Source organism: Bos mutus, chromosome 7 (genome assembly GCF_027580195.1).
Source record: "Bos mutus isolate GX-2022 chromosome 7, NWIPB_WYAK_1.1, whole genome shotgun sequence".
NCBI lineage: Eukaryota > Metazoa > Chordata > Mammalia > Artiodactyla > Bovidae > Bos > Bos mutus.
Genome location: NC_091623.1, coordinates 55,837,505 through 55,853,857, shown reverse-complemented (window position 1 = coordinate 55,853,857; position 16,353 = coordinate 55,837,505). Strand labels below are relative to the sequence as shown.

Below are 16,353 nucleotides of genomic sequence, written 5' to 3'. Positions count from 1 at the left end.
CCTCTTCTCTGGCAGTGTGGTGTCCCTGCCCCTTTAATGCTTGATGTCATGCCTTTTCAAGGGCTTTCCAGAACTGACAGCTCCCTGTCATCCCCGCAGTGAATTCAGGATAAAGGTATAGAGGAAGAATCCCCTACCCGCCGGGGGTCTATGGGTTCTCTTCGCTGTTTCCTCCCCGATCAGCCTCATACCTTCAACTACCCCTTCCGCCTCTTGTTTACTCAAAAGTTTAACAGAAGGGATTAGGAAGAGGGAGTTGGTGCAAGCGTTTGTTGCGCATGCGCAGCTTCTGCTCTCGGTCTCCTTTTGACGCCGTGGGGCAGTGAGAGTCCATCAGAAATTTCCCGCCGGCGCGGAACATGCGCGCCACTTCCGGCCGGGCTCCTAACAACGGGGGAGGCTGGTAACCAGGGAGGGGGGGATGGCGGAGCGGGCGCCGGAGCCCGAGGCGGAGGCGGAGGCTGAGGCAGGCGCAGGCGGGGAGGCGGCCGCCGAGGAGAGCGCTGCGGGCCGCAAGGCGCGGGGCCGGCCGCGGCTCACGGAGTCGGACCGGGCCCGGCGGCGGCTCGAGTCCCGGAAGAAGTACGACGTGAGGCGCGTGTACCTGGGCGAGGCGCACGGGCCCTGGGTGGACCTGCGGCGCCGCAGCGGCTGGAGCGATGCCAAGCTCGCCGCCTACCTCATCTCGCTGGAGCGCGGCCAGCGTAGCGGCCGCCACGGGTGAGGGGGCCCGGCGTGAGGGTGGGAGGGAGTGAGGGAGGAGACGCCCCCATCCCCCGCTGAGCCTGGCCCCGCCCCACTTGCCCCCAGGCCCCGCCCATGGCACCTGTGAGCCCCGCCCGGCGCCCCGGCGGCCGGCCTGGGTCTCCGACTGCAGGTCCTGGGACGCGCCTGGCTCGCGGCCCCACCTCCCGTCGCTCCGACTGCCCAATCCTAGGATGTATCCAGCCTCTCGACCCGCCTCCTGGGCCCTTGGCCCCGCCCTCTAGGGCTATGGCTGCCCAATCCTGGTATGGGACCCACCTCCAAGCATTCTAACGGCCCAGTCTCTGGAGGGGCGGCCCCGCCTCCCCGAAGCCTCAAGGTTCTGAGGTCTCCACTGGCCCCAGGAACCTCAAAGGCCTCATCCCCTTAAACCTCCACAGTATAGCCTGGGGCTGTGACTGAACATCCCAGGCCTCCCAGCCCTAACCGTCCTGAGATTCCAGTGACCCACCTGGCATTGCATGGGGTCCACTCCCAGAAACCAAGGCCGCACACTCCCAGAGGACCCCTTACAATCCCACAACCTCTTGGCTCTTGGGGAACACCTCTGCCTAGGGAGACTCGGGTGAAGAGGAAACCCCAAGTTAGCTCCTCAGGTGGAGGGCAGAGGTCTTTATGGAACCTTGGTCTTAAAAATGACCTGTAAGGAAGGAATTCTCTTTCTGCCTTATAGGTTGGTGTGATGATTAAATGAGTTAAATTACACCGAAATGCTTAGAACAGTGCCCGGCACATAGTGAGCTGTCTGAATATTAGCTGTTACGATGTTTGTTTCCTATCGCAAGCAATGCTGCAACAAAACCCTGGTCTGCCCTGGTTTTCACTTGCATACTTTCAACACATTTCTCTCAGAGGAGATTCTGGGGATCAGGAATCAACCAGAACCTGCTGAATTATACCCACTCCCTCCCCAGGGTAGCAGGCTGGCTTATATGCCCAACAAAGAGCAGGGCAAGAAATGCTAGGAGCTTATACAACTTCAGGCCAGTGTCACAACTATTGGAGTTTCTGAATCAGTTAGTCTGGGTAGAGTTGCAGATCCTATATTTTTTCTGAAGAGCTGAAGCTGTATAGCTGGAGCTGAGAACCACTGGCCAGAGGGAGCCCCTGGAGGTTCCTAAGCTGAAAGTGATGTTTCCAGAAGCTTGTCTGAGCTGCAGCTGTGTGGGCCTGCAGGACTGGGGCAAGGGCACTGAGACACCCCAGGCTGTGTGTGGTGTGGCAAAACCTGGCCTCAGGGCACAATATGTGAGTAATCCAGAAAATACACTCAGGGAAATTTCTTCCTTTAACCTGCATGGCAATTCTGTGTGGGAGGCACCGCAGTTATCCCCACTTCACAGATAAGAAAACTGAGGCCCAGAGGGGACAAAACCTGCTTGAGATTACATAGGCTGCTGCTGCTAAGTCGCTTCAGTCGTGTCCGACTCTGACCCCATAGACGGCAGCCCACCAGGCCCCCGTCCTTGGGATTTTCAAGGCAAGAATACTGGAGTGGGTTGCCATTTCCTTCTCTAATGCATGAAAGTGAAAAGTGAAAGTGAAGTCGCTCAGTCGTGTCCTACTCTTAGCGACCCCATGGACTGTAGCCCACCAGGCTCCTCCATCCATGGGATTTTACAGGCAGGAGTACTGGAGTGGGGTGCCATTGCCTTCTCTGGATTACATAGGCAGTCAGTAGCAAAGATGAGACTTGAACTACGGTCTGAGTGACACCAAGCCTGTCTACACCACGAAGTGAAGTTCCCAGCACCCCAGCCATGGTGAGGCTATGAATGGGTGGAAGTGGTTGTGGGTGTTTAGATTTGGGTTTGGGTGAGAATTGAGGCAATCAGTCTGGCCCCTTGGAGGGGAGGTGGGGCCATGGGAGGGCATAGAGGCTCCTGGGATGGGACATGGGCACGGATTCCTGGGCAGAGCCTGGACAGGAGGGATAGAGGAGCCCAGAGGAGCTGTCCTGGGACCAGACGTGGAGTATGGGAGCTGAGACTTGTCATCAGGCTGGACAAGGGTCAGAGAGGGTGGGCATTGGAGCTTAAGAGAGACCCTAGCCCAGCTTTCAGGATATTTATGGCAAGAGGGTGGTCCTAGCCACAGTAAGGAGACCAGTGTCTCAGGTCCTGGCTCTGTGACAATATTGAGAATCATAATGGTCATCATTGGGCTTCCCAGGTGGCTCAGTGGTAAAGAATCCACCTGCAATGCAGGAGACTTGGGTTCGATGCCCTGGAGGAGGAAATGGCAACCCACTCCAGTATTCTTGCCTGGGAAATCTCATGGACAGAGGAGGCTGGTGGGCTAGAGTCCATGGGGTTGCAAAAGAATTGGACACGACTGAGCGATTAAATAACAATGTGATCATTAGCACCATTTGCTGAGTGAATAATTACCAGGCTCTTTACAATGCCTATAACGTCGTGCCAACCCCATGAAGAAGGTACTGTCATGAGCCCCACTACAGATCGATAAACTGAGGCACGGGGAGGCAGGGTTACTCACCCACGGTCCCAGAGCCTGCTGCTATGGTTTAGATGAGGAAGAGCAGAGAAGTAGTCTGAATCAGGTGGGCAGACCCTGAAGCATGGTGGCAGGAAGGTGGAGGGAGGCCTGGGCCAGTCCAGGAAGAGATGGCTCTAAAGCATCTCGGAATCTGTGCTGGATTGCAGCTGGGAGACCCACGTGGGGTCAGGAATCTGCTTGGCAGATCTGGTGGCCATCCTGGTATAGTAGACCATGGGACCCCCTTGCCTTTGGGCTCCCCCAGGCCATGGCCCACTGGGGCACACAGTCAGTGTGGGGACCCAGGCAGGGCGGGGGAAAGCTCTGGAGGCAGGTGGACACAATGGCATGGCCTTTGGGCAGGACCTTCGTCGAGCAGGCCGTTAGGGCCTGACCATCTTCCCAGGACTCTGGTCCAGCCTCAGGGGCAGAATGTGCAGGACCTTGGATGGGGCAGTCTGAGGTCGTCTATGATGGTGCTATTGGGTAGCAACTGACTACAGACTCAGTGGCTTTAAAAGTACACAGATTTATGATCTCACATTTCTGCAGGTCAGGTATCTGGCACATTGTAGCTGGATCCTCAGCTCAGGGTCTCAAGGCTGAAATCAAGGTATCAGCCTGATATGCCATTGTCGCCTAGAGGCTCACCCAGGGAGAGACCTGCTTCTAAACTTGCTCAGAGCTTTGGAAGAATCCATTTCCTCGGGGCTGTACGGCTGGGGTTCCTACAGTCTTGCTGGGCCATTTTCAGGTCCTGGCGCCTCACAGGCCCCCTTGCTGTCTGTCTCCAGTCTCTGGCTTCAGGCCCCCTTGCTCTCTGTCTCCAGTCTGTGGCTTCAGCAGTGCATTTATTATTGTTATTAGTTTTACTCCTTTACTTTTGGTCGTGCTGGGTCTTCGTTGCTTCGAGGGCTTCTCTCTAGTTGCGGAGAGCAGGGACTGCTCTCTAGTTGTGGTGTGCGGGCTTCTCACTGCAGTGGCCTCTCTTGTTGCAGAGCACAGACTCCAGAGTGCGCAGGCTTCAGTAGTTGCAGCACATGGGCTCAGTAGTTGCGGCTCCCGGGCTCTAGAGCACAGGCTCAGTAGTTGTGGCCACAGGCTTATTTGCTCCACGGCATGTGGGATCTTCCCAGACCAGGTTTCAAACCTGTGTCTCCTGCACTGGCAGGCAGAGTCCTCAACACTGAGCCAGCAGTACACTTTTAAAGTCTCCCCCGATTAGGTCAGACTCCCCAAATAAACTCACCCTTGATAAGTCTACTCCCCAGTCTGGGGACCCTGGGCGGGCGGCCTCACGCTGAGGGCCTCAGTTTCTCACTCTTTGAGGTGGGTGATGATGGTAGACCCCATGCCAGGGCAGCAGAGCCCAAGTGAAGCCGCCGTGGACAGCAGGCCAGGCCCAGGAAGCAGAAGCTCCCATGCTGCCCCACATGAGCAGGATTAGGGTCTCACCATCATCAGTCCCCGGGGTCACTCCCCACTGCCTCCTCTCTCTGTTACAGGAAGCCTTGGGAGCAAGTCCCCAAAAAGCCAAAGCGGAAGAAAAGTAAGTGGAGCTGTGGCCAGGGTGGGGGTGGTGATGGGAGTAAGTGGCTTTGTGGCTGGTTCCCACCCTCCCTCCCTCGCAGATGGTTTATGGAGGGCCCACGCATGCCAGGCACCATGTGAGATGGGGCAGAGTCAGCCCTGGCCTCCCAGAGCCCATAGTCTCACAGGAAAGATGGGGGGGTCGGGGGGAGACCAAGCAGGCCTGGGGTGGGGATGTAGGGGCACCAGGAGGCCCAGAGGAGAGGCCTGACCCAGCCTGGGGCTTGGGTGGGAGTGGGGCCAGGAAGGGTCGGAGGCAACCTGAACCAGTGCTGTGCCCAGCGAGAGTGCTCTCATTGCCCCCATCTGACCCAGAAAGGCTGAGTCACTGCCCCAGGCTGCACAGCCAGAAAGTGGCCAGGCCAGACTGCAAACCCAGGTCTGTGCATCTCCCAAGGGGTCCCATCCGCTCCTCTGCTCTCCTGCCCGGTGCGTGGGAGTCAGCCGGGGAGGAGCCAGGCAGAGCAGAGGGAACTGTTTGTGCCCCAGCCTACAGGGCGTGTGGTGTGCCAGGCTCGAGGGGAGCTGGGTGTGGGCTGTTGGAACAGAGGCTGGAGCTCCTCCCAACCCCCTGGCCAAGACCCCGAGTCGTGGGGCAGTGGGTCTTAGGCCACATCCAGCAGGGTGAGGGCCTGTGGTCCAGGGACATCCGTCTGATGTCAGTGAGCCCCTCCCCTTCCCCTTCTCATGGTCAGATGCGGAAGCTGAGCTAAGACCGTGACTCTCAATCCCAGAGGAGATAAGGAGGCAAGTGCTGGGCAGGAGAGGTGGCTGCTGGTGGTACCCCATGATCATCACTGGGTTGGTGGCCCCAGCACCATCCCTAGCCCCAGGACCTTTCCTAGACCCCCTCCCTCTTCATCCCCCAGCCTGGAAAGTCAAGGGCACACCTTCCTCCCCATCAGCTGCAGGACTAGGATCATCACAGGAATCTTAGGTACCATTACCTGTCCTGGGCCCTATGGATGTCGTCACTCCCTGCCTCCGGCAGCCCTTAGGAAGTGGGGACCATTATCCTCTCCCGGCCCAGAAGGGGAAACTGAGGTTCAGAGAAGCTGAGCCACTTACAGGGAAGTGGCAGAGCTGGGATTTTAGCCCAGGCAGTCCAGCTCCAAGGGCGAGGGGCAGGGCAGGTGTCTGGAGGAGGAGGACAGAACCCTTGCAGAGGCCCTAAGGCCAGACCATACTTCTGTAGGTGAGGATCTGGGAGGAGGCCCTGAGCCTAGAGTGGCGTGATCAGGGAAGCAGTGGGAGGAGGTGATGGCGGGAGGTGACGGGGCAGGACATGCAGGGCTTGGGAAACCTCGGGGAGGTCTTTGGCTTTTACCCCCAGTGAGATGGGAGCCCCGGTAAATTCTGAGCAGAAAAGGGTGGTGACTTGGCCCAAGTGTTCAGAGGTGCCTTCTGTCGGCCGTGGTGGGTAGGGGCAGAGGTAAAAGCTGGGTGAGCAGGGTGCAGTGACTGAGCTGGGCAGGCAGGAGATGCCAAGCTGACGAGGACGATCCTAACTGTAACCGGCAGCTGACAGCTGCGCACCTGCCAGGTACCAGGCTTTGTCGTGCGTAGGACTCAACCCCAACAGTGGGGACAGTCCCTGGCTAGCCTTTGTTGTCTCCAGGGCAGGCCTCAAGTTTCTGAGCCTCAGTTTCCTCATCTGTGTACTGGGGACAGGCCCGGACAGGACTCAGGAGGGTGTCTTAACCTCTGGGGAGCCTTAAGGCTGAGGATGGTTCTGGGGGCCCCGCTGCTGGGCGGGGTTGGGGGGCAACCACTGCCCCTCACGCTGCCCCGGGCCTGTGTGTGCAGGGCGGCGACGCAATGTGAACTGCCTGAAGAACGTGGTGATCTGGTATGAGGACCACAAGCACCGCTGCCCCTACGAGCCGCACCTGGCTGAGCTGGACCCCACCTTCGGCCTGTACACCACGGCTGTGTGGCAGTGTGAAGCCGGGCACCGCTACTTCCAAGACCTGCACTCCCCCCTGAAGCCGCTCAGTGACTCGGACCCTGAGAGTGACAAAGGTGGGTCTGCTGGGGGAGCAGGGAGGGCGCACCATGGCCTGCGGGGTCTGGGGCCCTGCCAGCATCAGGCCAGCATCACAGACCTCACAGCAAGTAACACGGCCCTGACGTTGGGTGATCTTGCCGTCCTTGAGTCCTTACAGAGCCCGAGAGCTGGTCCCCATTCTGCGAAGGGACCACCAGGGCGTGACGCAGTGTGCCCGAGGTCAGGGGCAGGCAGAGCTGGGATCCAGGAACCCAGCTCAGTGGCTGGAGGGCCTGGCAGGTGCTGGGCCTCTCCTGGCCTCTTTGTTCTCCTTTACTTCTCCGCCTCTTTCTCAGGAACCTCATCCTCTTGCCCTCCCTGCAGCCTGTTCTCCTTCTCCCTGTGCCCCATTCTCTGCTCTTGACCTTTCTCTGGTCAAGAAGACCAGAGACCCACTTCCCCCTCCTATCTTTCTGTATTTCGTCCTCACTCTTTCTGCCCCCAACATCATCTCATGCCTTTTCCCTCTACCCCCCACTGTCTCTCCTCCATCTCACTCCCCTTTTCATCCCTTTATCCCTCCCCAACCACTGGCCCCGCATGCTCATCTCTCACTGCCCCAGTCCTTCACCTGCCATTCCACATCGCATGCATGCACGCACACACACACACACACGTGAGCCAGCGGCCTGCTCAGGACTAGGAGGGCCCCGTTGGCTCTGGTGGGGGAGCAGAGGAGACGTTGTGGGTGGTGAGGGGCTGCCCACCTGCCTCAGGAGCTTGGCACCAGAAGAAACCTGGGGCCCACTGCCAGGCACCCTGCTGGAGCTGAGGGTGGGGTCAGCGACCAGGGCTGGCAGGCATCTCTGAGCAGGTGGCATCCCAGCTGGCCAAGGGGAAGCCGTGGGCGAGAGGTGTTCCGGGTGGACACCCCGGCCAACGGCTGTCCCGTGGTGTGTCAGCCAGGCTCCCAGAGAGCAGCCAGCCCCGTGGCCATCTTGTCCTCCTGATGCCAGGCCCTGCCCTGAACCACCCTGGACCCTCCCCACTGCCCCGTCATTAGCAGTTGAGGAAACCAAGGCTCCTGGGAGTCATGTGACTGGCCCATCTGGCTCTGTGTCTGGCTAGGTTGGGGGTGGTACCCAGAAGGATCCCTTGATGGCCCAGCCCAACTGTGACACCAGTGGATTCTGGGTCTGGGCTGTCAGGAATGAATGCTGGGAGCAATTGGCCAGGTCTGTTGTGAGCGCTGGCCGGGGGGGAGGGGGAGGGAGTGGCTGTGTCCCTGTTCCAGCCCTGGCCCCTCAACAGCACCCTTACCAGCTCTCTGCCAAGGGCGGACCTCCCACCAGGACCACAGGATGCTGGTGGGTGCACGGCCAATTCTGTCATTAACATCATTATTAACTGGCAAGAAGTCTAGTGTCCACTTAACAGCTGGACATTGTCATTGGGAATCCAGGCACATGCCCTGGCCAGGCCGCAACTCTCTAGGAAGCTGCCCCCACTCCAGGGTGGAGCCACAGGGCTCAGTCCACCCTAAAGATTACAGAGTGTTAGAAGGAGGGGCAATTGGGACTTCCCTGGTGGTCCAGCACATAAGACTTCCTCGCTACCAGTGCTGGAGACCTGGGTTCAATTGCTGGTGAGGGAACTAGCTCCTACATGCTGCAACTAAAGATCCTGAGTACTGCAACTAAGACCCAGTGCAGCCAAATAAATAAATATTTATTTTAAAAAAAAAGAAGGGGCAATCCCCCCCACCCTACCCCTGCTGCTGCCTAGGGATGAGTCAAGGATGGGTGGGGGAATATTATTATTCTATAATAACTATGATGGGAAACACTGATGAGGTGCTTACCATAAGCCCTACTGTCCTATTTACTCATTTAAATACCCCCAAACACCCCCTGGGTGGGTGCCAAGTTAGCCCCAGGCCCAGAGAGGTTAGCAGGCACCCCCACTTTACACAGGTGGAGGAGTGGGCACTGGGATCCCCCAGAGCCTGTATTCTCCACATGACCCTCTGGGACTGTAGATGTGATATGTAGTACCCAGACAGTATACCCCAGCTGTGTCTCGAATGAGTAGCTGAAGGGACAGTCATTCATTTGCCCAGTCCCCAGTTTCTTCCTGCGTGTGGACATTAGTACCAAATGCCTGGGTAAGATGCCTGGCCCCCTTGGACTTCATCACAGCCTTGGTCTTGGATTCACTCATTCTTACAAACTTGAGCTCAACGTGGACCAATCAGCTGGTACCCTGTGCACAGGGACCCCCCATCTTTGTGGAGTTTATGGTCTAGAGAAGCAGACAGTAAACAAGATAAACAAGTAAAACCTAGAGTGAAGTGGAAGGTGGCAAGTATTGGGGGAAAAACAGGAGAGAAAAGGGCGCAATTTGAAACAAAGTGGTCCAAAGCATCCCTGAAGAAATACCACTTGAGGAAGGTTGTGATGGAGGTGAGGGAGGAGCCCACGCAGGCATCTGCAGAAAGAGGATTTGGCAGAGCGAGTGGCCAGTGCAAAGGTCCTGAGGCAGAAACCTGCCCAGCATCTCCAGGTATGGAAAGGAGGTCATTGGGGCTGGAGAGGAGATGATGGGGGCAGATTGCGGGCTTTGTGGTCATGGAAGAGTTTGGCTGGTATGCCAAGTCAGTTGGGAAGGGCATTAACTGAGGTAAGGCCAGAGGCTGACACAAATGCACCCCACCTCCTGTGACCTGACACAGCTCACTTCCACTCTTGTTCTACTGGGACTCATCTGTATTACCACGCCTAACAGCAAAGGCTGCTGGGACATGTAGTCCACCAGGTGTCAGGAGGAAGAGACGGGGGAGGGGGGCACACGGGGCGGGGGGTTGTTCGGTGAGCAGCTGCCCTGTCTCTTCCACAGGAAGCAATGAGCAGATTCTTAGAAAGGGAGATGACCTAAGCAGGTGTTCACAGGCTCCCTCTGACCCCTGAGGACAAGACAGACTTGGTGGGGGACAAGGATGGGAGCAGGGGCACCCATTAGAAAGAAGTGCATGTTCTGGGCTGGTGGGACTCTCCCCAGGATTTGCGGGGCGGGGGTAGGAGAAGCTGCCTGCCCGGGGATGTATTTTGGAAGCAGGGCCAACAGGTTTTGCTGACAGATTGGAAGTGGGTGTGAAAGGGAGAAGTCAAGGAGAGCCCCAGGACTTTGGCCTGAGCAGTCGGACGGGCACAGCTGCCACCGGCTTAGATAGGGATGTCTTTGAGCCTTTCTCTGAGGGGAGATTCAAACCAGAGTCTGAGACGCCCATAAGACCCCCACACACACCAGAGAGAGCAGTGGAGGACGCAGTGAGGTGTGACAGTCTGTACCTCCACAGGAGGTTCGGGTGAGAACTGTCCACCGGAGGCACCAGGCCATGGGGAGAGATGGCACTATAATAAAAATAGATGCAGGCAGACCTAGGCGACGTTGCAGCTTTCATTCCAGACCACCTCGATAAAGCAAATATCGAAATAAAGGGAGACCCATGAGCTTTTTGGTTTCCCAGTGCATGTAAAAGTTATGTTTATACTAAATTGTGATCTGTTAAGTGTGCGATAGCATTGCAGGGGAAAAGGTACATTCCTTAATTTAAACATACTTTATTGCTGGGGAATTCCCTGGCAGTCTAGTGGTTAGGACTCTGATCCCACTGCAGAGGGCATGAGTTTGATCCTTGGTTGAGGAATTAAGATCCCACATGCTGCACACCTGGGGAACAGTCCAATGAAGTGACTCAGGGATGAGCCCCTAGAAGGCTTTAGGATGGGAGCCAGTCACCAGTGGCAGCTCTCAGCCCCAGCCCCAACCCCCAGAAGCAGATGGGGGCTGGAGAAAGTGAAATTCACTCAGTCGTGTCCGACTCTTTGTGACCCCATGGACTGTAGCCCACCAGGCTCCTCCATCCATGGGATTCTCCAGGCAAGAATACTGGAGTGGGTAGCCATTTCCTTATAAAAACTTTTGGGAATTCTCTGGTGGTGCAGTTCTTGCCTAGAGAATCCCAGGGACCGCGGGGCCTGGTGGGCTGCCATCTATGGGGTCGCACAGAGTCAGACACGACTGAAGCGACTTAGCAGCAGCAGCAGCAGCAGCAGCAGTAGTTGAGACTCTGTGCTTCTACTGCAGGGGGTGCAAGTTCCATCCCTGGTCAGGGAACTAAGATCCTGCACGCCCTGCAGCGTGGCCAATAAATAAATACATAAAGTTTTAAAAACTCTTAAACAGTGAGGTTCTGAGAGCGTCCAGGTTGGTGGACATGTTGAGGTGCTGGGAGACTGGTGTATCTGTAGAGAGCCTCTCAGCTCCATGACGGGCCCCACACATGCACACATAATTACCTTGCCCTGCGTTTTTCTTCCATCGGGCAAATGCTGAGATGTATCCTTTATAATAAAACTGTAATCAGAAGCAGATCACTTTCTTGAGTTCTGTGAGTTGTTCTAGCAAATTATTGAAACTGAGCAGAGGTCTGCCGGAGCCTCCACTTTATAGCTGGAAGTATGGGTGATCTGGGACTTGTGACTGGTATCTGAAGTGGGGGCAGTCTTGTGGGATTGAGTTCTTTAACGTACGGGGTCAGACACGGTCTCTGGACAGATGGTGACAGAACTGAATCCAATTGTTGGACTGGCTGGTGTCCAGGAGGAGGGCGGTGTTTAACGCGGCCAGCCCGACCAATATGCTGGGGTGAGTGGAGAGCTGAGGAGAAGCCCCAGCGAGAGCTTGCCAGGCCCATAAGAACAGAAAAGGCTGAGAAGGAGCCACCAGGGAGGAGCCAGGAAGCCTGAGTGTGGGTCTGGGGGCTGAGGCAGGGGAGTATTCCAAAGTGCAGGGCAACAGTGGAGGATATGGGACTGAGCTGACTACTCTTACAGGGGAGTCGCAGTGCCCAACCCCTGGGGCAGGTGGGCTTCCAACAAAAACCAGCTGCTGCCGTTGTACACTGTTGTAACCATCCCCTCTCCTCTGTCACCACAGTGGGCAATGGCCTGGTGGCCGGCAGCTCTGACTCGTCCAGTTCCGGCTCTGGCTCTGACTCCGAGGAGCCCCCCGAGGGCCAGCCAACCAAGGCGACAGTGGCCACGGCGGCAGTCACGCCCACCAGCCCGGCGGGCAGCAGTGGGCTCATCACACAGGAGGGCATGCACATCCCCTTCGACGTCCACCACGTGGAGAGCCTGGCTGAGCAGGGCAACCCGCTATGCCCCAACCCGGCCAGCAGCGGGCCAGAGGCCCTGGAGACAGTGGTGTGCGTGCCCGTGCCCGTACAAGTGGGCCCGGGCCCTGGCACCCTCTTTGAGAACGTGCCCCAGGAGGCACTGGGCGAGGTGGTGGCCAGCTGTCCCATGCCAGGCATGGTGCCCGGGTCGCAGGTGATCATCATCGCTGGCCCCGGCTACGATGCCCTCACGGCCGAGGGCATCCACCTCAACATGGCAGCTGGCAGCAGTGCCCCCGGAGGGGGCCTGGGCGATGAGGTGCCCTGTGCCATGATGGAGGGCGTGGCTGCCTACACACAGACAGAGCCGGAGGGTGGCCCGCCCAGTACCATGGACCCTGCTGCCATGACAGGCATTGAGACCAAGAAAGGTCTGGGGGAGCCATTCCAGTCCGGGGGCTGGAAGGGGGGGCACATTGGGACCTGGCGAGGGGAGGGCGAGGAGTGACCCCAGAATGAGCTTCTCAACAGCCTTAGTCCCCGTGGGCACTCACTCTGTGTCCATCCCCGTAGAGAAGGAGGACCTGTGCGTGCTCAAGAAGGAGGAGAAGGAGGAGCTGGTGGCCCCCGAGATGGCCGAGCTGGCTGCGACGGTGCCTGAGAGCGCCGAGCCTGACGCTGAGGCCGACGGGGAGGAGCTAGAGGGCAGCGACATGTCCGCCATCATCTACGAGATCCCCAAGGAGCCTGAGAAGTGGGTGCCAGGCGGGTGGAGGCAGGGACTAGGAGCGGCTCCTGGTGCGGGAGCACCGATGCCACAGGCCCCTTTCCCTCTAGGAGGCGGCGGAGCAAGAGGTCGCGGGTGATGGATGCCGATGGCCTGCTGGAGATGTTCCACTGCCCCTACGAGGGCTGCAGCCAGGTCTACGTGGCCCTCAGCAGCTTCCAGGTGAGCCCCCCACCCAGGTAGGCCCAGCAGGGCTGCCTGTGCAAGGCATCTGGGCACTGTGGCTTGTGGGGCAAGGCCTCCAGGCACCACTGGCCTGTCTCGCACGCATACACCTGGCCCCAGCTGGTCTCAGCCTCACCACAGAGAGGCAGGCATCACCTCTGTGCCTTCCCCTCCTGTCCTCCAGCCCTGCCCATCCTGCTCCTTTGGCCAGCCACTGTCTCTGCACAGCCTGTATCCTGCCTGGCCCCAGGGGCTCCCCCCACACTCCCCTTCTTCCAGCACCTGAACTCTCCCCGCCTCTGCCCAGGCCACCCTGTCAGCTCAGGGTGCCTTCTCTCCAAGCTTAACTCTGTGTGCCCCTCTGCCAGGAAGCCCACCCTACTTCCCTCCTCACCCCTGTCACTCACTGCACTACCAGGACATGCCTGCAGTGTGCCCCCTGGGGTCTGGAGAGGGTGCCCTGAGAGCAGAGACAGGGTTCCATCACAACCCCACTCCTGGCACAGGACATGGCTCCAAGAGAACTTGGAATTTGCCAAGTCATGTTTTCATTAAGCACGTATTGAGCCCCATCTGTGTGCCAGGCCTGGTGCTGCACACTGGAGCGGTTGTGCCAGTGAGTTAAAGAACAAAGGAATGAATGACTTGGGGGCTGCCTGCTCCAGGCTCTGGGGGCAGCTCAACAGCACAGAAAGAGTCACTGTGAGGCTGACAGCCCTGGACTCCAGTCCTAGCCCTGTCACTGCCCACCTGTAAGACAAGACCAAACCACTAAGCCTCCAGAGCCTCAGTTTCCCTATCCACAAGCTGGGCTGGTGGCAGCCCCTTCCCGTGGTTCTGACATGGTTCTGATGAGGCTGACGGATGCCCCAGCCCAGAGTCTGACTGGAGTAGGTGCCCGGTTAAGCTGCTCTTTGATCCCAGTTGTGCCCCTGGGCCCCAGCTTGGGTCTGGGAGTCCCTCCTAAGGGCAGGGGCAAGCCCCCGCCGGCCCCTATCTGTCCCCACCCTGCAGAGCTCCCAAGTGGGCCCATGGCACCCACTCCTGCCCCTCTCACCCCCAGAACCACGTCAACCTCGTGCATCGGAAAGGGAAGACCAAAGTGTGCCCTCATCCTGGCTGCGGCAAGAAGTTCTATTTATCCAACCACCTGCGGCGGCACATGATCATTCACTCAGGTCAGGCCCAGGGCCGGGTTGGCAGCTTGAGCTACAGGCAGGGGGCCCTGGGCCTGGAAGCCAGGGCTGGGAGCAGGGTGCAACCTGGGCCTGGGGTTGCCTCTCTCAGAGCCTCCTCCATGTCCACCGCAAGGGCTGGTGTGAGATGGTGGAAGTAAAGCAGTTCACTGGGCACGTCCCCAGTGGTCAGTAAGCTGGAGCTGCATGGCCACAAGGACACCTGCTGTTATGAGTCATGTGTAGCTGGGCAGGGGCTGGCTGCCTCGTCCCTAGCTTGGCCTCTGGGCTCCCCACTTCTGCAAGCAATGCTCATGTGGGAGCTGTTTCAGGACTGAGCAGGAACACTGAACCACCCCAGGGTAGGGAAGTGGACTTGAGACAGGATTTCTGTTCCGTCTGCCACAAGCACCTCCCTGACCCAGGTCATAGCCTATAGGTTCGTGGGGAGCGCTGGTGCCTCCCCCCGTGCCCAGCGAGAGGGCACGGCTTCAGACTTTTCGAGAAGCCGGAACTTTAGATTTTTATGTGAAATCGCCCCAATAGGTGAAATATTTGGGTCAAACTCAGGCCCACTCTGGCTTGGCAGTTTGCGTCCTGTGCCCCTCAGGGATCTGAGTTCAGATTCTTGCTCTGCCTAATCGCCTTCCTAGGCAGCCTCCGAGCCTCCTGCGAGGATGTAGCTGCGCTTCATTTTAGCTGCCTTAGTTATCATAGTCTTCTTCAGGTGTCCGTGAATTCACCTGCGAAACCTGCGGCAAGTCCTTTAAGAGGAAGAACCACCTGGAGGTACACCGGCGCACGCACACAGGCGAGACGCCTCTGCAGTGAGTGACGGGCTTCCGGCGAGGGGCTGGGAGGAAGGGCATCCGGGCCCGGACCCGCCCAGGGCAGTGCCTAGGCGGGTGACGCCCCCAGTGTTGCCTCTGGGGTTTCCAGAGTATCCCCCAGGTGGTACCGCCCCTTTCTGGGCCGGCCCCGCCCTAGTGGTTGGGCCCCATCCCCGAGGCGAGGTGACCCCTCCCCGGTGCTTCTCTTCGGCCCCGCCCACTCTGACCCCCGCCCCCCCCGTGCCTCCTGCGGGCTCTCCCCCAGGTGCGAGATCTGTGGCTACCAGTGCCGACAGCGGGCATCGCTCAACTGGCACATGAAGAAGCACACGGCCGAGGTGCAGTACAACTTCACGTGCGAGCGCTGCGGGAAGCGCTTCGAGAAGCTGGACAGCGTCAAGTTCCACACGCTCAAAAGCCACCCGGACCACAAACCCGCCTGATCCGCCCCGACCACTGAACGCCCCTATTTATTCGTCCGATTGGACACCATGCCCGGGCCTGTCAGGGCCGGGACATCCGCGGGGGGCCGCCCGGACCGCGGGCCGGAAGGAGGCGCCCCTGCTCCGCTCTAGGGCTGGACCCCCGGGGCAGGTCCCCCACCCCCGCCCGATTTCTGGAGCTGGCCCCTAGGGTTGCACTGCTGGAACTGTGTCAAGAGAGAAGAGCGAGATTAAAGAGCAAGAAAGGAGATGTTCTTCCCTAGGCTTGATTATTGGGGGAAGGCGGGCGGACCCCTCTCTGTCTCCAGCCTGGTCCTTTCCTGAACAAGGCGGAAGCGGACAGCACACTTTCCTGTCAACCTCCGCTCTGCCTCGGCTACCTGGGCCTGGCAGGCCTGTCCACTCCCTCCTCTGACAAGGTCGGGGATGGAATGTTGGGGCCCTGGAAGCTATTGAACATCTCTCAGGACTCGGGATCTGACTCCCTCTCTTAATTCCATCAGAGAACACTTATTCCTCACTCGGAGTGCTCAGGGACCAGTTGGGGAGATGTTCAGTAAACCCCTAAGTTAAACATCAACATCTGTGACAAGCGCCGCGCAGAAAGTAGAATGATAATTAGTTTCTGGGGCTGCTGTTTAGGTTGGTGGTCCGGGGGCATTGGGGGGCTCTCTAGGGTGGTGGCGTTTAACCAGAATGATAAAGGTTCCATCCCTGAAGGAAGCCGGAGAAGGCAAATGCCTAGTGGAAGGAACAGCTAGTGCCAAAGCCCCGAGGTAGAACTGGGCTCGGCGTGTTCCTGGAACAGGAAACCGCGGGGGGTGGGGAGGGATTTGGCAGCGGCAGGGCGGCTGCCTTGGCCCCATTTCCCAGAGGAGGATGCTGAGGCGGCCGCCTCCTCAATGCGGGCCGTCAGGGAGAGGGATGGGAAGC

The 16,353-nt window shown here is 58.5% G+C and overlaps 1 protein-coding gene across 3 annotated transcripts; it reads left to right on the top strand.

Moving 5' to 3' along the window:
- Positions 1-281: 281 nt before the first annotated feature.
- Positions 282-15,668, top strand: ZNF653 (zinc finger protein 653). 3 transcript variants are annotated; one of them, XM_070373700.1, is made up of 10 exons: positions 282-720; positions 4,770-4,813; positions 6,661-6,876; positions 11,459-11,548; positions 11,840-12,451; positions 12,594-12,774; positions 12,858-12,969; positions 14,036-14,150; positions 14,875-14,974; positions 15,243-15,668. In XM_070373700.1, exons 1-10 carry the CDS (start codon positions 422-424, stop codon positions 15,418-15,420), a joined length of 1,947 nt encoding a protein of 648 aa, XP_070229801.1. In that variant the 5' UTR covers positions 282-421; the 3' UTR covers positions 15,421-15,668. The 3 variants fall into 3 exon arrangements, with proteins under 3 accessions (XP_070229801.1, XP_070229803.1, XP_070229804.1); XM_070373702.1 differs by lacking the exon at positions 11,459-11,548; XM_070373703.1 differs by lacking the exon at positions 4,770-4,813 and having other exon boundaries at positions 523-720.
- The last annotated feature ends 685 nt before the right edge of the window (positions 15,669-16,353 follow it).

Coding starts and splice junctions, on each gene's coding strand:
- ZNF653 (XM_070373700.1), top strand. CDS start 422: ATGGCGGAGCGGGCGCCGGAGCCCGAGGCGGAGGCGGAGGCTGAGGCA. Junction 4,814..6,660: donor AAAGCCAAAGCGGAAGAAAA/GTAAGTGGAGCT, acceptor CTGTGTGTGCAG/GGCGGCGACGCAATGTGAAC. Junction 6,877..11,458: donor GGACCCTGAGAGTGACAAAG/GTGGGTCTGCTG, acceptor GTCTCTGGACAG/ATGGTGACAGAACTGAATCC.